This window comes from Centrocercus urophasianus, unplaced genomic scaffold, assembly GCF_019232065.1.
Source record: "Centrocercus urophasianus isolate 14NV4802_14NV808 unplaced genomic scaffold, USGS_Curo_1.0 seq_18, whole genome shotgun sequence".
Lineage (NCBI taxonomy): Eukaryota > Metazoa > Chordata > Aves > Galliformes > Phasianidae > Centrocercus > Centrocercus urophasianus.
In genome coordinates, this window is record NW_024884733.1 from 18,642,102 (window position 1) to 18,665,880 (window position 23,779).

Here is a 23,779-nt window from a genome sequence, read left to right on the forward strand (position 1 = left end):
GCTTCTTGTCTCTCTCCCATCAAGCTTAGTTTTCTATCTAAACCAAACACTGAAATCATCATCACTTTTCTCCCAAAAAACTGGAACTTAGATTCTATAGCATTTGCTTAATCTTCTGGAAAACAGCATTAACAGAAGCAAAGGCAATTATATCAGAATATCACATAAATGGATTTTACAGACTCTTGCAAAAACTATATAGATGAACTCATCAGTCAAATTTAACTGCTTGAGTAAAATGATAATGCTACTTGCTAAACATGGCCAGGAAGAGCTGACAGACTCCATAGTGAGTAGCAACACACACCTGAGAATAATCGCAAACAGCTCAGCTAAGAACAAAACAGGAGTCATAAACTTCACTCAGAGAGCGGGAAGACAAACAGCATAAAGAATATTGACAGAAAGGCAAATTACAAACAGTAAAAATCATCAACATGTTGTTTAGTAGTTATATCCTGAATACAGTAATGCAAACTACTGAGCTCCCTCATGCAGGACAGGGGAAATTAATTTTCAAAAGCAGAGTCTTCCAGAAGGCAAAAACTGAACAAGTGCAACTGTTCTGCTACCTCCAAAGAAATATTTTCCTTCCTATTTCTACAAACTTAATCATGTCTCCTCTGCTTCTTGCTTTTTTAAAGCACCTTAGCGCTGTGGGGTGGTTCTTTCAAACTAATGAGATTAGAGATATTCATTATTGCTGTCTACAAGTAAAAAGGGAAAATGTGTCTCACCAGACTTCAGAGCTGAGATTTTCAGCATTATGTATCTTGATGGTATATTCCAATTGAGTGCACAGCAACAGACTGCACTGAGATGTAATGAGATGAGAAAATGACACAGAAAAGATTTTTTTTCTCAAAAGTCACACTGAGATGATATAGAATATCCAATTGGCACCTTTGAACCTATTGTCCTCCCAGTACAGGATTTAATCTTTACTGAGAAAAAAAAGAAAAAAAAAAAAAAAAGAAAAAAAAAAGCATCTCACATCTGTGTCTTCAAAACAAACGTTGCACTGTGTTCCACTTCAGCACTGGCATCACCAAATAATTTGAGGTAAACACAGCTGCAATATGACCAAGATGATTTATATTTTCAGCACTGGAGTTCAAATCACAACCTTTTTCTTTCTGCACACCAGATTTACCATGTATCACAAACTGCACATAAATTACATATCTCATCTGTATCCCACCCCAAATCCCGTCACCATCTATTCATGCATTCTCACTTTTACAGCAAGTAACAAGATGAACTATTCTGAAGACCAAACCAGAACAGGCACATCTGAGCCATTCCAAAAACTTCATTGTGGAGAAAATACTGAACCTCGTGTCCCTTTCTCTGAGATCTTCAGAATTGGTGAATTCATCATTGGATTAAATGTCAATGGAGGTTAAGGATGTCTGCTACTTTTGCTGCTAGATCTGTTACATGGAGTAAAATAAAAACTACAAAAAGAAATAAGGCAATCACATGCAAAACACAGATGCTTGGTTGTGATGTTCTCCAGTTTCCTAGAGATAAGAATGTTTTGCCTGGGTTTAGTGCCTACATTCAGTTAGGCAACTTTGTATAACATCCTTGACAGAAAAAATGAAAACATCTCATTTATTTCACTACCCTGTTTCATGGCTGTAAATCAGTCTCCTTAAACAAGCAAAAATTCGCTGCCTTTCACTGAACAACCAAAACAGACAGGCAGCAGGTCCAGCAACTGTGGGTACAGACATGAAAAGAATTCACATCTGCTCATGATCCTCCTGGTCAGCCGCCGGCCAAGAAACAGAGAACTCCCAAGCAAACAGCATGGGTTGTCTTTCAGCCTAAGTAGCCCTGTGGATCATTATAGACACACAGGCTGCCTAGCTTATAATGAAATTATCACTTGGAATTTCATTTTTCAGCTTTAAAATGAGAGTCATCACATTGATTCATTTTTCTCCTGAAGAGCTCAAAGCACTTTAGGAAGAGTTAGCAAGTGCTCAAGTATATCACATTAAAGGAATAATCAATAGCATGGGTCTGTCTCCTTGTCCTATGTCTGAAAGTACCCGGCACCCCAGAGCCTGCTCTGCAAGAATGCTTAAAGGAATAACGTTGACATAAATGAACACCAAATTGCATAACTGTGTCCCGTGTGCACTGCCCTCAGAGTCAATCAGTTCACCACCAGGAACAACAGCAAGGCTTGTTTGTAGCAGTCTATTTCTTGCATGGCCTTGAATAAACAAGTTCTTACATGGAGTCGTATTCCATTGAGAAAGCAAAACATCACTCACTAAAGCCAAATTATGACTTGCCTTCTTTAAATGCTGCTTTTAATACATAGGAGATAATATACATAGGAGATACATAGGAGAGAATAAAGCTGGGGACAGAATGGAGCTGCTCTAACTCTCCCCAGCATCCAAGAGTGACAGTCCCATTCCAGAAGCATTTGGCTATTTCAATCTGTCTCAACTAAACCTAAACTCATCTTCAGTGTTGTATTACTTACAAATAGAATACTTGAAATACTAAAAGCATACGGAAATATAGCAAGGCACTGCATTCATAAAAGGTTTCTCCAACTACATCTCTGGTTTCAAGTTGAGTGACATACCTTCAAACTCATCAGACAAATGGTACTTTTATTTGCTTTCCCAGCCTTTTTTTTTTTTTTTTTTTCATACAAGTGCTCTTCTCCATTTCCTGAGATTTGGAATAACATATTTAAAAGGCATTCAGGACTCACATTAACATCTAACCAGCAGCAAAACCTGTCACTTCTATTTTAGCCCTCTTAGCTCCCCAATTACGAAGTTCTATTAACTGAAAGTCAGCACCAGTTCACAAAGATAATCAAGACAAAAGGTCAGTGGTCTATGAAAGGTAATTCTGGCTTTTTGGGGCACTGCTGGGATTTGAGCTTCAAGAAAAGGCAGAGTGCTCCTCATTAATATAACCCTAGCACCACTCATAAAACCGTACCGATTTCATCACATCTGAGGATACCCTGTGAAACATCAGCTCTACAGGGGGGAACTCCATATAAATGATCATTGTGCACATATCCAGCTAGCATCAGAACAACATACTGCAATCATCACTGCCAACATCTGTACTTTAATAAAACCTAGAACTGTTAATAGAAAAACAAATGCCACTTTCTACTGCTGCCACACTGTATCATATGAAATCCTAAAGCAATGTTTCAAAATAGCAGTTATATTCCCCATCCCTGTTTGGTATCAGTGCCAACACTGCAGTTTCTGCTGCTAGCATTCTGAGTGCTTGAGCTCCTTTAATAATGAGATCTACAAGCAAAAATGTTTAGAAAGATTCAGGAAGTACTGGGGACTTAAAACTTATTAGCCCAACTCTTCAGCCTTCCACTCTTTTCCCTAAGCAGCATGAATCTGACAGAGGAGTGGACTTTGCATGAATATTCACCCTTCTGTCTTCAAATTTTATCAATCTGCAGATTTCAGCACTTCAGGGCAGACTTAGGAGATAGCCTATGCACCACTGTAAGAGAGGCACTCTGGTGACCAGCAGCTGATGCTGGGCTGTCAGGTCTGAGTCCACAGCACCGGCAGCTTTGCTGAGAACAATCGATTGGGCAGCAAACTTGGGTGCTGACCCTGCTTCTGCTGATTTCCAGGGGAGAATTCCACGAAGTCTTAGCAGAAACATGACTGGGCTCTTTGAATAACAACATTTCATTCACAGTGTTTTCTGGCCTTGTGTGCCTCTTCCCCACTCTGCAAAGCAGCACATGGGAACCATTCAATGCTACGCTTCTGCTCTCCTAAGAAATACAAAGGGATTGAAAGTAACATGAGAATCTGTATATATGTGACCATTAAGAGGTGCACAAGAAGTGATGGATTACAACAAGGAAAAAAAAAGTTGTTTGAGGCTGCCTTTCCTGACAGAGTCTCAACATCACTTGATGGATTATTTGTCAGAGTTCACCATTTGTGAGTCGTGTAGCTAGTCTAAGCTACAACGCTGTGGCAGGAATATGTGTATTTCAGCATCTAATCAGAATGGTCTGGTTCATACACCTTCACTCTGAAAGCAGCACAGTAAAAGAAGCTTTTATTGCAGTTTTATTATCCATGATAACAGAATTCACTACTTGAAATTCTCTCCTCCAACGTTCCTATTTTGAATTAGAAGATCAGAATTGTCTTATCTTCGTTTTCACCCAAGAAAGGGAAGAGAAAAATATTTACACCTAATCCACGCAAGGCAAAGAAAACTGAGGTCACTTTGACTTCAGCTGCTTAATATTACGCCTGAGAAAAGATTTGAATTTTTCTCCCCGAAGATGATACTCTCCAAACCCCACATTTCTGTACCAAGTATCTCACCCCTGCTATGCAGAGAATACTTATACTTTTCATATCTGTATTCTTGTACTTGTAACCCATTGTACTTGCTCTTTACACCCTGCAAACGTTAGGCACAGGAAACTGAGGGCTATCTAAACACTGAGCCTTTGGTGGATGGCCTCCTTTACCACTTTCACTAACATCAAGCACTCCAAAAGCAATTTGTCTGCAACTCCAGATTTCCATCTTGGGAAACTCTGGATTAGCATTCATACAGAGGTCAAGGACTGAGCTGGCAATGTAAAGATTGCTTCTAATTTTGATCTTAAAGAAGATCTATACAGGCATATTGCAAGAATTTTCCTGTTCTTCCCAAATTGTTCCTGTTTCATATGATTGTGATAGACTCCACACTCTAATACTGTAAGTCAGGTACTTTATGCCATCATAGTATTTATATTCAGCCATGTTTCAAATCACCTTCTTTGTAGGTCTTCTGCAGTTGTGCAAGATTTTCCTTTTCTTTCGAAAGATGAAAGGATTACTTCAACATGCAAAGAGCAAATGTTTAACAGTCCGAGATATGTGCTATCATAACCCTTCTCCCCAACACTGAAACTTACTTATTTGATCATTAAACATAATGTATCTTGATATAACATCATATAATTGTTCCCAAATCCACAATATAAAATATATAGCAAATATTTTTAAGGTGTATGACATTAACAAACTTTGTAGAAACAGCTGGTATTGATCTGATGAATACGCTGCTTCCCAAAGGACTTCAGTCAAAGAACCAAGAGTGCCTATATTTGCACGCCCCATTGAAGTTTATTACAGCCCAAAACACCATGCAGCTGTGCTGCACACATCAAACACCATGCTCCAAGAGTTAACCTGCCCAAAGTCACTACAGTTGTTGCCAAACACATGTGGCTCAACATGCTCTGAAAATCATTCATTTACATGCTCATGTAGTACTGTGGAGTGAGGGCTCAGCATCACACAGACAACACCTTGGCAGCATATGAAAGCCTAAACCAAAAATCAGGGTCTTCAACAGCCTTGTTCAGCTACTATCTAAACCTGTGCTCAAGTCCACACTTGACCACACATGACCACAACCCAGCAGTGAGCAGGTCGTGCTGCTTCCTGGAACAGCTGACATAGCCACACACAATGAAGGAGCTGGAGGGGGCTGAAGGAGTTAATTTGATTAAACACATGGGGAGGTCTCTTTGGAAAATTACAAAGTAACACCATAATCTTCAATTCATGCAACAAAACTTTTTAAAACACATACTTCAACAGTTTCTGAAACTGGAACTCATAAGTCATTGCAGTCGTCCCCAGCTCAAGACTACAATTGCTTTCTCTTCCGTTATTGGTTGCCTGGACTAAGCCATCCTCCACCATGATCCTGACCAAAAGAAATCTGCACTGGAATTTCACTTCAGTATTTTTCAGTTGGGCCATTCTCAGGTCGAACAGGTACCTTGAATCCATTTTCAGGTGGATAAGTCTTCCAATCCACTGTATATATTCTCATTCTCTCTATATAGAGCAACGTCTGAAATTTCAGTTTCAAGTCAAGCATGACAGTCAGTTGTCTCACATGATTACGGTGGACCTATTCTGAGGTTGAGTCCCCTCAGTTTTCAACACTTGAGCACTTTTCAAACTCCTCTCTGAAATTCCTATCTGGACACTCAAAGGTCAAAACTATGATTTGAACTTTTTTATGTTTCACTATCCCCCTATGTAATAAGGAATTAATACTCCCATACTTTAAAGCAGAAGTTTCCATTTAACGTTTCTATGGCACTTGGAGATCCTCAGAAGGAAGGCGATACAAGTACAAAGTATTATTATTTAATGAGTTCAGGGACAGAACCTCTTGTTTCGGAAAATGGGAAGGCTGCATGTGTGTAAAATACAAAAATAGCCACTGGAAACTATATTTGAAGGAGAATGACACAGAAAATTCTCACTTGTTGAGGTTTCTTTTACTATTAATTCTAAAAACGTAGCCTGATTAGCAAAATCCTATTTAGGCAGCTACCAAGCTTAAAAGCCTATCTGTAGTAATTTTAGCAAATGCTTCAACATTCAACCTGTACCACACCATTGGATGACTGCAGTACATCTTTTAAGGATCATGTGTACAAATTGCACTATTAGGCTATTTTGAGATAATTACTTCAAAAATTCCTCTTGTAAGTTTTGGCTAACACAACACTACAGTACATAAACCCACAGCGAAATCTAAACATTCAATCCCTACAACACAGCAGTGTGACTACTTAGAACCAGTTTTATACCTTGCTTAACTTCCAGCTTCATACTCTTTTCATATACTCTCATTTAAGTCTAGATATGCTGCAACTACAGCACATTTCTAATTTTTTGTGACTTAATGTTGTAATTTGAAAAGAAAATGTAAGAGTAATTACTGATGTAATAAAACATGAACACACTGTAGACAACTCAATAGAATTTTAATTAGGAATGCAGGTTTGCACAGTTTCCCTTGTCCTCCTTTCAGTGAGCTTTCACCCATAGCACATCTTATTTTCATGAATTTAGTATTTTGAACACTTTCAACTTTGTCTTCATATTTCACAAGCATAAACACAAAGCAAATTACGATGCTGCTAAATAAGGGCTTGAAATGCAAGCTTCTTATAGAAACACGTATGCCTAACACAGCTTCTCTTTCTACTGACTGATCGCTCTGTACAAAAATACGAAGGCGTAAATGTTAGGAGAGTTGATTCGTCTTAATTTTTTTTGCACTTAGACATGGCCTCAGTCTAAAGAAGGATCTAACCAGAGCCTGACAGTTACAGATTAACAGTCGTGCCATACCAGCAGGCTTGACAAAGGAGCTTAACTTAATCCTTAAGGCAGTATAAGATGTCTTACGTGTATTACTGGGTAGGAGCACAGCTTTAATAAACACAGTGTAATGTAATTGTCAGTACTTTTACTGATGTAAAATATGAAACAAAACAACAAGAAAAAAGACACATGTATTTGTTTTCCAAGGGAAACAAAAAGGAATTCGTTTTATTTTTTTTATTTTTTTTATTTTTAAGATTACTTGTTTTGAATTTCAAAGTCTCAGTGCTCTGCACAGACTGGCACACAAAAAGCAATTCCTGTAAAGAAGACAAGCAGATGCAGCTAATCATCCACAGTCAAGAGGCAATGGGACAGCAATTGTTGCTAAACTGTCTTACACACTGACGGTCACAGCTGTCCTTAGTTTTCACCTCTGATCTCAGCCACAAGGTTTTCATGCACCTCCTGTGAGCAATATACTCAATTTTAAACTTTGGAGGATTTAAGTAACAAAGTCCCTGGACTTTTCATGACACAGATGAAGTCACCTCCTGCACCTTCAAGTGGAATAAATCTTCTTTTGTAATTAGCTACTGAGTGACAAATAACCATCATAACTATCATAGTTCAAATGTTAAGACACTAATAATCATTTTTAAACATTTTTTTTTTCACATTACAAATAAGAGGTGTCATATTCACAACACACTGAAAAATATCCCTAGGAAGAGGTATAGTTATAAAAAGTCATTTCTGAGAAGCTTTAATGAAGCTGGTGCATGTTACCACCTACATACACCTGAGAGCACCAATATGAGCATTACATCTCTGCCAGTGTTTTTAGTGTAAGCCCTGTTTTTATAGGTCTCCTAACACAGCAGAACTGCTGTACGCCATATCAACACAAAACCTGAAAAGCTTTTGGGTCCTGTGAATTGCCTCAAATCTAGACTTGATCTAAAGATATGTGTTAGTACAGGTTATATGCAGATACATATATATCCCACCTGGTGAGCTCTGACACAAAGACTGAGAGCCAGCTGCACCTTCTGCTGAAGCCCAAGGTGTGATGCATTCATTGTCTTTCACAGGAGCAGAATTAGGAGCCTTGCGCTTGCAGCTGGGTAACAAGCTGTGCAAAGTTTCGAATCAACACAGCTGGGAGTGAGAGGTGATTCTAAAGCCTCATTTCACTTTCCAGGCCAAAATGTCGACAGGCATAATTAAAGATACCCTGAAAGCTGCTCTATATTGCACAAATTGCTGCAGATCAAAAGGGATCACTGTGCTGGCAGAAATCAGACACATTAATACTGGAGATACCCTCCTGGCCCTGATATCCCTCCTCCACATCTACCAGCTGCAAAAAGTACCTCATTTATGCCCTCAAACCATCAGGGACACACCAACACTGCCACTGAAAACGAATATTCAGCATATCTGTAACTAGCTCTGGTGCTTTTTCTGTGCTGCCACTGAGACATAAAGCAGATTCAGGGAAGAGGAAGAATTTAGCTCTAGTTTTCAATTCTACTTTTCAAAAAACATAGCTTTTGGCTACTCATAAAAATTAAAAGCGAAGTCAAAATTAAATCTATGAATATGAAAATTAGCAACAGGAAGAGTAACATTAAGGCTCAGCAGTCTTATGTTAGACAGTGAAGACATGATTAAATATCCTATCGTACTCAAAAATTCTTCACCAATTGAAATTAAGGTGCAGTTGTCAGCATTTCCAAATATGTATAGTAGGAACACCAGAAAACACGTTGCAAATGAGATGCCCTGTCCGTGTGTAGAGAAACGACTACACACAGAGAAACAGAAAAATCTTTACCTGATTTTCAAACACCATTTCCTATAGTTACACAGTTAAAGTCGTTCCTTTGACAAGTACACATCCAGTGAAAATAGCAAAATTTTCCTCAGTGGAGACTTAGATGAGTAAGTAGTGCTCTGTGAACCTAACTCAGGGTCTCACATCAGTTTGAAAACCTGACTCACAATGCCATCTATCCTATTAGGCTGTTGTACAACAGACCATGCTCTGCCTGTAGGTCAAGGCTGTAGGACGCACAGAAGCTCTACGTGCAAGCCACACAGCCACACTTTAATATGTGCTGAGTCCAGCAGACCCTTCCTTCCAGTCAAGCTTATTAGTTCTGGCTTAGCAACGTGCTCACTGCAGCTATTCAGCTGCCAGAGCAGAGCCGATGCATCTTCAAGCGGCTCAAAGGGAGGGCAAAGCACGCTCTCGTCTGCTGGCAAAATCCCATACAGACATATGCTCAGACATCATGTCAGCTGGCACTCAGCAAGAAGGGGAAGCCCTTACTGAAGGACCGGTTATTTCACAGTCCCATTCACGTTGGAGGTGGTTCTCATGGATAACACGAACAACATTGTAACCAACTGACTCAGACTACAGACTGACGAATCAGCATTGAAAACAGACAGAAATCCAGAGCAGCATTACAAAGAGCATACACAAGTAGATGAATGAATGGAAGTAGCAGTGATTTTGCTGTAGGTTTTTAATCAGTAAAACGTATTTCGGAGAGTCATCAGTAATAATGATTATTTTAAAGAATATAAGCGTTAAGAAAGAGACTATCTCAATAAAATATAAAGAGCTTTGGTTTGCTTTGATTTTTTAGAAAAAGAGTCCACCTACAAATATCCAGGCACAGGACTGAGGAAGGACAGGCAGTATTAATTCCTCATCACTCTGACAGCTGCAGCCAAACCACTGGCTGTATTTTTCGATTTTATGTTCCTATTTTAGAGTCAACCAATATGCTGAGATATGTAGAACTAGCCCTTTTATAGTAGCATTAGGAATAAAGTGGAGAGCAACAAAATTTAGGAGCACATTTGTCATTATTCTAATCTCCAGGGATGAAATTTAGCCAAGTATCTCAAGGACTGACCCAAGAAAGGCATACCGTAAGCTACACTGGTGCAGGGAAGGGACAGCACGAGTTGTACAACAGCACATACTGCCTGGAAGCTTCCATGTTCTGCACAAAGGTTGGGAGAGCAGTGCCTCCACATAGACAACCAGAAGATTTCTCATAAGGACTATTTACAGGTTTTGAAAATCATGTTTTTTAAACATATTTCTGATCAAATATTCAATCCCTGCAAAATACAAAATGGTTCTTGTTTGCACGGCTAAAGTTAAGGAACAGCTAATACAGCAAATGCAGTTACAGTCCCAGGCACGCACCTGAGAATTGTTCAGAAATGTTTTGGACATGTCTGTAAACCTGTTCCCAGGACACCCCACACAGCCTCAGCCCATCCTGACCCTGACTGCACAGAGCAGCACAGCCCAGCTCCAGAAGAGACACAGGTGCCAAAGGTCAGCACTTATTTGCTCAGGTACAGACAAATCTGATTTCAAACTCGAGCTAACAAGCCTCTCTCCAACTACACTACGCAGACTTACTGACCCAGCCTGCTCTAGCTTTGGGAATCTCTACATCTCACTTTATTACCCCATAATGATGTGTCACCTTCCTATCAGTTGCCTCAGTTATGTACTTCCTCAGATGCTTACATTTTGTGCAAGTCACACGGGTGAATTTCACTGATACAGAATAAAGATGTCTGTCCACAGAGAATGCAATGCAGGCAATGAAGTTTAGACCATAACAAGCTTGAATTTACTATCATGTCACTATCTGCTAGACTTGTCCTGCCATCTCAAAATGGAACAAAAGGTATTAAATTCCATGCAGGTGAACTGGCCAACAGCACGTGCTTGGTGATAAACGCAGTCTCCTGAAGTCTGTTTCTCAATGAGCCATTTCGTAAGCATAAACACCGTTCCTTTAACTTTCCTGTGCACAAAGCTTGATACAGATGTACATTCGTACAAACTTTCACTGTTGGCTTTTTTCTTTTCCTTAGAGATAAGCCTTAGACTGGTGCTCTGCTGAGTGTCATTACATCTACTCTTATGACCTGCTATAGCTGAGGGCAAGATATACTCTAATTTAATACTGTCTGACAGAATAAACTTTACAGAATATTTTGTTTCTGCAATATTAATGCCAAGGCAGTGTCTAAGGAGGCTAATAACATACCAAAACAAATATATAATACTTGCTAAATAAAAATGTATATTACAATTGCACAGACTGTTTAGTGAGAAATATCTTCCTCCTCTTTTCCAGGTTATGTCTTACCAAGTCATCCATTCTGTAATGGAACTTTTTCCACAGCTGCAATTAAGTCTTAATGTGTTCTATTAGAGGATGAAGCACATATTTATATATTCTTGCTCTGCATTACAACAGTCCAGATTATTAAATCCAAATTAAGAAAAGCTGATCTACACTGCCTGTATGCCACATACACTCATTACTGATCCCTTGTTTTGAACAACAAACATTTTGCATTTTTGGGGGAAAAAACCCCACACTCTACTGATCTATTAATTTGCCCCCTCAATGTTGTAAGATAATCTGTTCTTCTTCCGAAGTTTTCTTACAGCATTGCAGTAAGAATCCAGTGTTTATTACTGTACTTAATGTACACTGGTACCTCCCTGAGCACAGCCCAGGCACTAACAGCACGGCCAGATTTGCCAAACCTCAGTTCTGACGTGCATTTCCTGCAGGAATGTAATACAGTTTTGAGCCCAACTCTGTCTTTTATAGAACACCACTGGGGGCACCTCAGAGCTTCACATCTGCATTTTACACTCTTCCATTGCAAAGAGACTCTCTGAAGGTAGATGTTACAGCTTTGATTTGTCCCCTTCCATGTTTTAAGTGTCTTATTTTTAACTTTATTTGGATATTTTTAGAGTGACAACAAAGAATAATTAATATCAGTGTCTAAACCGAAAATATTTGCTTTTCCAGCTGAGAGCAGATTTCAGTAATTAACCTGGTCTGAACACTTCTAGCTGTGATGGCTGGAGTGAAAGAGTGATGAGGTTGCTTAGGGGTGAGGCAAAACAGGATGAGGTGAGGCATCATGATGCTTCATCTCACCTTCAAAGTAGCTTTTGTGCTGTCACATCTGCTTATATCAGCACGGAACGACTGCTGATTTGATCATAATTGCCCTAATTAGAAGTTAAATTAATACACAGAGTTCTTCAATATCAATGCCACCTCAGCATCAAGGATGTGCATACAGAGCATTGCTGAGCAATACAGGCTAAATGAATAAAGAAGGTCACAGAGAAAAGGAAACTACTTGCAGCCTATTGTTCTGAAGATATCACATAGTTAGGACGACACTCAATATCCACATATGCCCCAGGGCAAGCAGAAAGGGGAAACTTAAGGAACTCTATTGAGAGATATCCATCAGTTCTGAACAAAAATTACATTTCCTGTCATTGAAAATCTCATTTAGTTCAGACTTGCTTCCACTAAGGATTAAAACCCTTCAAAAGAACACTTTGTCTTTCTAGGAAGATGAAAATAGCCTAAAACGCTCACAGTGAAAGTTGGTGTGCAAGAAGTGGATAATATGGTAAAATCAAATGGTTATCAAATATAATATACTTCAGCACGTACTGGAAATATAAATGTGGTCATTGAAATTAATGATGAAAATGAAAGGAAAATAAATTACTGTTTTTCTCATGAGAGATGCACAAATCTCCCTAGCAGACTGTCACCAATTCCCTGTCCAGAAGTATTTTGCATATACATGAAATGAGGAAATTTTTCACGTCCACGAAAGGTGATAGGGAAGGAGACAGAGGAAACAGGCCCTCTGCACTTATTACAGCATGATGCATAGGATATATATATATCCTATATATATATATATATATATATATATATATATGTATGTATCTCCTATATATACATATATAGGATACAGCAGGGAACAGTGTATTTACTCAGCCTTCACTTTTCATGATTCAGATTAAAAGCTGTAATTCAGAACCAAGTAGAAACAAGACATACAAAATAAATAAAAACATCTCCATGATTCTGCATTTTTTCTTATGTGAAGAAGAAAAGTAAGAACTTGGCCTTAATCAGTTGCAAAAAGAAGCTAACTAGTATGGCCAATGTCACGGCATTGGAAATTGCTGAGAACTGACTTTTTCAAAATGTGAGAAAATTAAAACACATTTTTGCATTAACTGTCTTCATCTGACCATCTACTGACTATCTACGATTGTACTGAAATCAGTCATCAAGATTTTGTGATACAGTCTCTGAAATAATCTTTTTGTTTCAGCTAGTATGAAAGCATAAAGCTACATCACAATCTGGGATAATGTTGCAAATTACACAGGATGAGATCTTCACCTGGTACAAGCTCCAATACTTTCTGTGTCCCTGGTATAATGGCAGTGATTTACCCTGCTTTATTTCCTGAACACAGCTAGTTCGTGGCTGGTAGGTTATGCACAGCATTACATTAATTCATGTAAAACTAGCAGTATTAGATATCAAACATCAGAGGCACCCGAATGACTCCTTTCAGATATCTCTGTCCTGCAACAGACCTCAACCTGAAGTCATCCCCTCTACTAGATTCCATCTTCAGTGGTATTACTTTAGAAAGAATTAGGCAATAGTCAGAACTGTAAAATATTGCTGTTTTATTGCTCTGATAGCAAACATTCTTCATCTCTCTCAAGCAAGCACCAAAGTCAGAATCCTGCAGAAAAATTGTTACGACTACAAAGTATGCCCCCTTCCAAAAAAACTGAATTAAAAAGATGCATAAACTGCTCAAGAAACTGATGCCTCTACATAAATAATATTTCAAAATACTGCAAGTAGGAACAGTGCCAAGCTAGGACTACTGGCTCTTTGCAGCAGTATCAAGCAACTTGGAGAACAGAAAAATGTGCCATCATTTCCCATCACTGTTGTGTACACCGTACTGCACACTAAGTGCACATACACACTGCTAAAGATTTCAGACAAGGATTGTCAGAATGAATGAATCCAGTATTTTGATTTGTTAGGCTGGAAAAGTAGGCTAACACAGCAGTTCAAAAGCAGAAAACTTAAAGCAAAAAATAGCAGTTATTCAAATGCTGGGTACATCTAGTAAATTGTAATTGTCTCTGCCCTGCATGTTTGTATATTCAGTTCATCCTCCTATTGTAATCCTTTGTCTATTCCATTATGAAGGCTTTAATGAACTTACAGCTTCAGAGAAGGAAAGGTAAGTATCCTACCTCAAAACAAACACTCCAAGAAACCAAGAGGACACTGCCCAAGGGGCTCTATGGCCTCAGTCCTTGTTCACGTTTATGACAGATGTGTCCCTCAAGAAGGTTATTTCAGAATGAAGTCTCCCCCTTGTGGATCTCTCTCAAAAATAAAAGCTCCATCAAATAATTAACTGTAAAGCCTGAGCTCCTTCCTTTACAGGTAAGACTATCAGAGGCAAATAAGAGCATGTAATCAAATTATGAAAAGCATTCTTTGACTTAACTCAGAGGGTTTGATCTCACCTCAGGAACGAGGAGCTGTTTTGTCCTAAGACATCTCACAATTTTGTGCAAATTCATTTCAAAGAAACTAAAAATCTCTTTCCCTGCCATCTCCACATAGGGTAATTGTGAAAATTGGTTTAATGAACCCCCTCAAACTTCAACCCCAAAACGTCAGTAGTTTAACTATTTAGGTAAAATTCAAATTCCAAACTGCTTCTATCTAAATGAACATAAAACACATCAAGATTTTCCCCCAACTCTAAGTGGAAAAAGTTCCCACTTTCATCTGAGAACACATTCTTGTGTCTCAGAAATTATGGAGCTACAGAACTCTTTGCAGAATGACTTCCTCAAAGACTACATTAACTATGCCATTCTCTGATCTGCATTAATTTGAAGGGATCACAAAGATTTCTTTGCATATGATAATTCACATTATCATAAATTAAGAAAACATTGTGATCTCTTTCATTATCACGTTGGTTCTCATGCTCTGCTATGGCATTTAAGAACAGCTCTAGGAACTCATACATTTTGTCCATGAGATTGATTTTGATTTTTTTTTATTTTCTAAGAAGCGAAATGGCTTGAAATATTATTTAATTATGTATGTGACAAACTCATATTTTATTCGTAGTACCAACTGTTGAGTCGATACTGGGTAAAAAGCTTTTTAACTACTCAGAAATTGTTCTCATATTCATTTCAGAACAGTAATAGAATGGTTAAATATTTATTTCTTGCAAGTTTTGGAATTATGCTATGTTTCCTACTTTCATTAACAGTCTCTTATTTGTATGCAGTAATTGCTTTAAAAATAAAAGAACTGTAATTTCTTGCCATCACTGTGGTAAATCAGCAGAAAGTGTTACCCCCATCCCCCCACAGAAGAGCATAACTCTGCTTCCCTTGACACCGATGACAAAACAACTTTAATTTTAGGACCATACTCAAAGAATTAATGAAAGATGCACATTGGACAGTGTGGGACTCTTGTCCTTTCATCAGCAGATGTAAAAGCTTAACAATCCTACTTTGCCAAAGCGCCTCTGCAGGCAGTGACAGCTATTCCAACTACAAGGGCAGCTGCTTCATCTGCTGCAGTCCTTGACCCCTCAACAGCAGCCATCAGCAAACCATGCTTTCTTCTCCAAATAAGAGAGTTTTTAGGACATAAGCATTAGGATATTACTAAGAAAAAGTATCATTGATCCATTTCAATCATCCATCAGTAGTGATCGTGAGCTGCTCTTGGACTGCGACATGCTGTGGTGAGATGCCAAGAACCCATCTCTGAACCTGGTGCTGTTTTAAATGTTCTTAAGAGTTCCATTTAACAAAAACAAAGTTTGCAGTCCTAAGCAACAAGAGGCTGCAAAATGGATTCTGATCTCTGCTCTTCCATTTAGGGAACGAGGCTTACAAAACTCATGAAGACAAAACACTACATAACAAGCCATTACAAATATGACCAAGTGACAAGAGACTCCTGCAGAAAGGCTCTTCAAGCCCATAGAAAGAATTTTCTGTATTTTAGTCATATTCTCAGACTGCCTGCTTATCTTGGCAGGACAGATGAGAAACTCCAGTTCTCACTGAATGTGCAGTAAGAGGAGGCAAATAACTGCTAATTCCAGTATTGGAAGCTATATTTTAAAGTTATTGGTACTTCACTAAGTACTTTGATTTTCTGGGAAACGGTCTCTGTATGTGATCACTACTAAATGAGCTGTACTGCCAGTAGTGACAGACATAAGTAATCTGTGATGTACAATGAGATGAACAATAGTTAATTATTTTCCCTGAAGAGAAATGTCTATATGACTGTATAACATGGCCTCTGTATGTGACAACATTCATGCTGCAATTCTCGATTAATAACTACCACTTAGCATATAGCTTCAGTGTGCATTCTCAACTCTCATTAAACACAACCAAAGAGGGGTAACACTACAGACACTGAACTAGGTTGTCCTATTAAAGCACACTATGGGAACCAGAAAAATTCATTCTAACGTTGTGGACATGTTTTAGCTCCTAGATCTGAGTTCAACATTTACTCTACTACTGCCAACAGTCAAGAGTACATGGACACACACAGAAGATGAACTTTGTACAATGGTCATTCAGCTCCTTGACAGACAGTACAAAGATTTATACGGGAAACTAATGCAGCTGTTTTATGAAAAATCTACCATCCATTGTGATTTTACGCTGTTATCTCTTTGCCATCAAAATAACACATACTATTGCTGAAGTCATTCTCCTCTCCTTACCTTGCCAAGCCTGTATATTGCCATATATCAAGCACTTTTTATCTCCTTCCAGACCTGCTATCTAAAGTATCACATCCTCCCCACAGACACTGAGGTTTATCATACGCTCTTCTTGCAGCTCTCCTAACGTTCCTTATATCTCTCCAGTCCCTTCATTTGCTCTCACTTTGTGTTGGACATGAAAGTCCAACACGAAGTCCAATGATTGTTATCCAAGCTGTCTGCTCTGCAGTCTTAGCTGTCCCACCCCAAGAACACCTTCTCTGAAAACTGTTCACCCTTTTTCATTTCTTGCAAACTCTCTTTTCCCCCTTCTCTCATCATCACTAATCCTGCTCCCTTCTTTTTCCAAGCTATTAATGCCTGTGATTTTTGATTTCTCCATTTTTCATTCTGCCAGAATTGAGTTATTCTGGAATTCTAAATCCACGTTAAATATCTGGGTCTTTTAAATTACCAAAATAGCTACACTTGTTAAGAGTCAAATCTGAGCTCTGCTCTTGTCTATCATCTCCCCATGGTAATGCAGAGTCCTCACTGCTTTGCGTACCACAGTGGCACAGCTCCCTGCACGATCTTATGCATTAAAATAAGACAAAGCATGCCAGGAACAAATCAGGGACTACGTAATTATTTATTTATTTATTTTGAACCGGAGAACTTATGTGGGAAAGTTATTAAAACTTCAGCAGATTATGACTGTGAGATATGAGCGACATGAAACAAAATTTAGAAATGGAGTATCTATGGGTTTAGACATACTACAATATATTGAAAAGTCAGAGGAGCAGCTTGTCCCAAGACACAGAAAAACATTAAAACTACCTTGAAAAGTAACATACATAGAAGACTAATTTTAAATATATTTTAATGAGGAATGTTTCAGAGACAGGAGAACCATTGGCTAAGCACATGGACGGCTTAAAAAGCCCCACAGATGCCTTTACAATGATCACTGCTTACAAACATCACGTGCACACATACCCACACCACATCACGATGCTCATGTTCAGGAAGGACAAAAGAATTGCAGAGAAACACACCGTTGGCATACACACATTAGGAAGCCCCACGGCCAAACTTACTTTTTCTACAGCCAGCAGACATCACCTCTGAGAACTTTCAAAGAACCATGTAAGAAAGCAAAAAACACCTTGAAGGGACCATCAGGAGCTATTTTTCCTGTGTTAAGTGCACTACAGGTAACTCCTGCATAGAAAGTGAAGCCAGAAGGAACAATAAAAATCCATGTATATCAAGGTCACTAATCCTCACACAGTACCTCTAAACTGAGGCCAGTAACCTGTTTGACAACACATCCTTAAGAAAGATATCAGTCTCGATGTCACAACATGAGAAAGTTGGGAATCTTTGCTCGTTTTTCTCATCCTTACTACTTGAAACCTTGCATACTAAACGTTACCTGGGAGTTCAATAGGGAAGGATCCTCGGAGCTCGAAAAGCAAGAAACTGAACACTGAGTAAGTGGAAGAGAAATCCGCCTTCTGAGAAAATTATTGAATATCAAGTACCTCTTCACTGGATGTGCCACCCTCCTCACTGTCACTAGGTCTGTCCTCCGAGATATCAAAGCTCCTTATGCCTACCTTCAGTGAATGGATATCACAGTCTGACAACCCAGCCTTGTGATTTCTGCATCAAGGGGAGGGACATCATTTTGTTCACCATTAGAGGTGCCCCAATTTCTGGAACAGAAACCATGGCTGACAACTTCTGCTTCTCAGAAGGATGAAAAGGTCATTTGTACAGGAAATACAGTTCTCTTCGGTTTCCCAAGACTGAATGAGCTAAGAATAAACACCTACCCATCGACTTTCCTTTGAGTAGCTAAACTTACTTTAACCCTTCCTTGATGCTAGAGGAAGCAGAACCCCAGCGTTCAGCACAAGAAGCAAAACGGTATCTCCTGCTGGGCAAGAGAGGAGAAAACCAACACCCCACAGATGCCCAACCATTGGGCCAGACACAGGGCCAGGGGTCGGCAACAGAAGACTGCAGAAGGCAGCCCAGCAGCCAGGCTGCAGAGCACCCCGAGCACAGCACAGCCGGGACGAAGGTGAGCTCCGCGGTACGGGGTCGGGGTTCCCCGTGGGAGGTCGAGGCAGCGCCAGACCCCACAAGGAAAGCACGGGCCCCGCGACGGCGGCTCACCTTGTGCTCCAGGACGCTGATGTAACCCTCCAGGAGTCCGGCCCCGACGGGGAGCGCCGGCCGGTGCTGGCCGCGTGCTGGCGGGCGGCTGGGCACCGCCGCCACCTGCTGCTGCTGCTGCTGCCGCCGCCGAGGCTCCGGGTGGCCCCCGCCGCCGCCTCCGATGCCGCCGTACATGAGCAACAAGCTGGTGCACATGGTGGTGAGCGCCAAGCAGACGGCCAGCCCGTGGCGCTGTGGGGGGCAGAGAGAGGCGGCTGAGAGCCCCGGGGACAGCGGCCGGCACCGCTCCCCAAGTTTTACGCCGCAGGAGCCCCGGCAAAAGTGCGCCGGAGGTTCGGGACCCCCCTCGCCCACGCACTGCCATCCCCCGCCCACCCCCAGCCCAGCTCCTCCGGCTCCCCCACACCTCTCCTTCCTGCCCCGTCTCCCTCCGGACACCTCACCCATGCATTTCAACGAGTGCCGGGCACGGTCACGCTCTCCTCCCTCCTCCCTGTTCCCCCCCATCTCCAGCCTCGTCCTTTACGCAGCTCGGTTTCCCATCCGTTTCTCACGACGCGCGCACAAAATCCCCAAACCCCGAGCAACACGAATAAAAGAAAGCATGCGGAAAGTTCGCTGCCACCGCCCGGCTCGCGCTCGCCTTCCCGCACCCCGGAGAGCCGCGAGGACGCGGCCGGGGCAGGCGGGAGCGCGTGCGCCCAACCCGGGGCAGCCCCGCGCCGCTCTTCTCCCGCCGCCGGGCCGAGCCGTGCCGTGCCAGCGCCGCACTCACCATCAGGGTCTTCATTTTGTGCGCCTCCCGGGCGCCGCTCCGCCCGCTCCCCGCTAGGCTCGGCATGGCGGGGGAGCCGCGGCCATGGCTCGGCCGGGGAAGCGCCGCCGTGCAGGGGATTAGGGGGGAATTACAGCCGGCCGGACCCTCAGAGCTCTGCCAGAGCCGGGTCCTCGGCCGCCCCGCCTGCCTCCGCCTCCTCCTCCGCCTCCTCCCGGCGGCGCGGCGGCGGCTTTAGGGCAGGTGGAAGTTAACTTCTGCCGCCCCTCGGGCGCGCTGCTCCGCCGCCGGCGGGCACGCGGAGGGCACACGGCGGGCACGCGGCCCCGGCTGCCGGCCAGCGGGGAGCCCCGCGGCGCGACCCTCACGTGGAGCCGCTCCGGGTTTTCCCCGGCGGAGAATCCGTGGCTCTTCCCCGCTGGCTGTGCTGGCTGAAGCCGGCGGCGTTCAGGCAGCGCTTGAAATTCGCGTTCGTAAAAAAAATCGACGCCCTCAACTCCTTGTGCGGCGCTAACGCCGCCCTCCTTCGTGCAACCCTTCTCCAAAGCGATATCGAAGGCTTTTGATAGAAGCTCCACTCTATTTTTTTGTTTTGCTCCCCGTGCCATCTTTGCAGTGGCCGAAGGTGGGCATTTCTCCCCCTTCTTTTACAAGCGACCTTCCAAAGTTTTTTTTTTGTTTTGTTTTTTTGTTTTTGTTTGTTTTTTGGGTTTTTTTTTGTTTTTCTTTTAATGTTTCCTTCTCCGTGCTGATGGTTCAGACATAAAAACTTTATGAAGGGACCTCAAATTACACAGATCTCTTACTCTGACAGTTCTGTGTATTTGGACGTGCTTCTTCAAAACAAGCCGTTTTAAGGTTGATTTCTTATGAAGTTATTAAAATGACAGCGTAGCATTTAAAAAAATAATCTATCCCCTAATCACGACGATATTTCTCTTGAAATTACTCATGGAAATAATAGTTCTAATATATGCCTTCACATCTAACCTATAGCTATATAACATTAAAGATTAAAGATTACATTAAGGAGAAAACGATCAGCAGGCTAACTCAACCATGGGCACAATAGCAGCTTTCTCAAGGCTGAAATTGTCATTGAAATCCATTTTTTATCTTCACTAATTCATTGGGGGACTAACAGTGAAACAAATGCCATCTCGAGCACTGGCACAGAGCGCAGCATTTACCGCCCTTTAAGAAAATGAAAAGGAAGAAGAACGTATGGGTACATCAGTGGATAAGGTGGTAAACATGCTTTATCATTTCAAGGAAGAATGTCCTCATCGCACGCACCCTTGCTATTTATTCAGTTGGTGGGTTTGGTTTCAATGCACCAGTTGTTAAGACAAACGAAGCAATATAAGAAGAATCTTATCAGGTCTTGGTAATTCGTTATTATGTGGTTGTACTTGACACTCAAATTAGTGAAACAAAGGGCCAAGCTGATGAATCATTGAAAGCAAATTATCTGTGGCTCTCCAAGGCTTCCTGCTATAGACTGCAAGAGGCAGCTCATGCATTTTGCAGTGCTGTTTCTCAACTATCAGCAAGCAGGTTGGTAGTGACTGACCCTTCTAATATATTTTGCCGTGCCAAACTGAAGCGTCATTTTTATGATTTCGGTTCATGGCTCCGATGGCTAACATGTCATGTTAGACATCTGTTACCCAGTGTATGTCCAACCAAAGTCATTACACTTGAGGGTTTGGGTAGAAGATACTGATTCAAAAAGCTTTTGATAAAGGAGACAAACTAAGTTTTCTGATGTAATGCTGAGCTGGACTTGAATAATGTCCAGCTTTCTGCTGCTCAGATATTTAATTAGATTGCTGTGATGGTCACAGGCAGCGTTCTTGGCAGTCAAATGCACACTGAAACAAATACAGTAGCGTAATGTAAATCCTACGGAGGCATTTATGTGTAAGTATGGGAACTTTAGAAATCATCTGGAAAACAGCCCAGCCATTTAATTTTAAATTCCTATGAATTAATAGTTTTAGCTATTGGGAGGCTTGCATTTTAGTAGTATTTGAATGCACATACATGTGTAGGTGAGCATCTGAACAGCCAACAGTTAGACTTCAGAGGAGTAGAAGAGCACAGGCTGAACGCACAAGCATTTAATCAACTTGGAAACAAGTCAATGAAAAAGGTATGTTAAAGTGCATCTGACTTCCCACTTAAAGCAATTTATTTTCAATGTGCAGCCAATACTGAGCTGGATTTCTGGCTGGTCAACACTTTGCTGTAGTCCTGTATACCCAAGGCACTGCAGGTGCTTTTTCTCATCCATCAACAGTTTTGTTTGTCACTTTTGGCTGTCATGTTTCTCCATGGTTTGACACTCAGTAGGATACAAAGCACAGGCAAAGACTGTGTTCTTTACACAAAGATACCACTCTTCACAGCGCTGGTTATGTCACCATCCGTGTAATTCTCTTCCTACCTAAGAGCTAGGGGTAAGGACAGAATAAAACAACAGCTGCTTTTCCTAACCCAGGAGGAAAAAGAAGTGGCAAGGTCACTTTGTAGATTTTTCAACAAAGCCTGACTGAAGAGAACTTCCCATCTGCATGGAAGGGACTGGGCTGTCCCCTCCCCAATTGACCCTGGTCATTGCCACCTTTCTGGTAGCTGCATGCTGACAGAAGAGTCACATGAAATGAAAATCTGCTTGTGGCAGCTTCGGGAGAAACTAAGATACTAATGACAAATAAAAATCCATGCAGCGTGAGAAATCCATGTAAGAAGTAGTGATGCAGATAGAGACAAACTTCTCAAAATTGACAGCTTACTTGGAGCAAGAGAGCTCTTTCACCAATTGCTCAATAATACTGCTCAAATAGTAACTTTCCCTGAGCTACTGGGATGAATGAAATATCTATCCCTGTATCACATGTTATTTAGCTTGTACTCCTGAGATTTCCCTGTGCAGATATAGTATATATCTAGATATTGGACAACATCTGTATAGATAGAGTGTATGTATTTCCCTGTGTAGATTTCCTCGTAGAGACATAAAACATCCTTTTAAAGAAACAATGACTGATTTCTCATTAAAAATACAACAAAGCATAAACTTCACCTTAATATCATGCAGAATTCTAAGCATGTTTTCCACATTATGGGTGGCCTGGAATGAATACTTGAAACTCATCATCCATGCCTTCCATAGCTTCTCATCAACTGGCTGCCAAAATATGTACAAGTCAGGACAAGAGCAAAGACTGGAATTTCTGCTGATGACCCTGATGTTGTGTGCCAGGATGTTTCTCCTGAGCGCCCTGGCTTCCATCTATGTGACTCCAGCATTCTCCAGCTCTGGACTCTGCTGTCCCTCTCTCCTTTCCACCCACTTGAAGGTTGTAGGTGGGTATACAGCATGCCTCCAAACTGCAGCTACTTTTCAGCCCTTCTTGGAATGAAAGCCCAGACAGTCTTAATGTTTGATTGTTTTGTGACTCGTTAATGGCAGTGTCTGCTTTCCTGCAAAGAAAAAAATGACAAAATAATTTGGCTCTATGCCCAGCTTTAAAGGGAGAAAGAAAATGGTGTTTCTGTTTATCTCCTATCCTTCAGAAAAGACTGAGAAAAAGAGGGATCTGGTGTGATATAAGTAGTTAAACTCTAGGTGAGTTCAGCATATTACTTGGCAGGAGTGCTGAAAGCACTTTAATACGTTCCCATCATGCAACGTGTATGAAGATGTTTTTCAGAAAGATATTGGTGCTGGAAGTGCTTAAAATAGATTGGAGGGGGGAGGTTGATTGGATCAGAACCACTTTGTGCCTCTGAAATTAAGAATCTGAGTTACTAAGATTCTATACATGGCTAAGCATGAGAAAATATTTGTTAAAAATATAAAATTAATCTAAAAGCGACTCTATTAAACGTTGTACCACTTTGTCATTTCCACTGTATTCTGTTGTCTGTGAAGCCT

General features: G+C 41.1%; 1 protein-coding gene across 1 annotated transcript in view; it reads right to left on the reverse strand.

The window, feature by feature from the left end:
* Positions 1–19,886, reverse strand: part of ST6GALNAC5 (ST6 N-acetylgalactosaminide alpha-2,6-sialyltransferase 5) — a 65,629-nt gene extending 45,743 nt beyond the window's left edge. Inside the window, exons 1-2 of the mRNA XM_042819580.1 lie at positions 19,837–19,886; positions 19,059–19,292 (exon numbers count right to left, since the gene is read on the reverse strand). Coding sequence (XP_042675514.1) covers positions 19,059–19,292; positions 19,837–19,851 — 249 coding nt within the window. The 5' untranslated portion in view covers positions 19,852–19,886. The remainder of the gene's footprint in view (positions 1–19,058; positions 19,293–19,836) is intronic.
* Between the last annotated feature and the right edge of the window lie 3,893 nt (positions 19,887–23,779).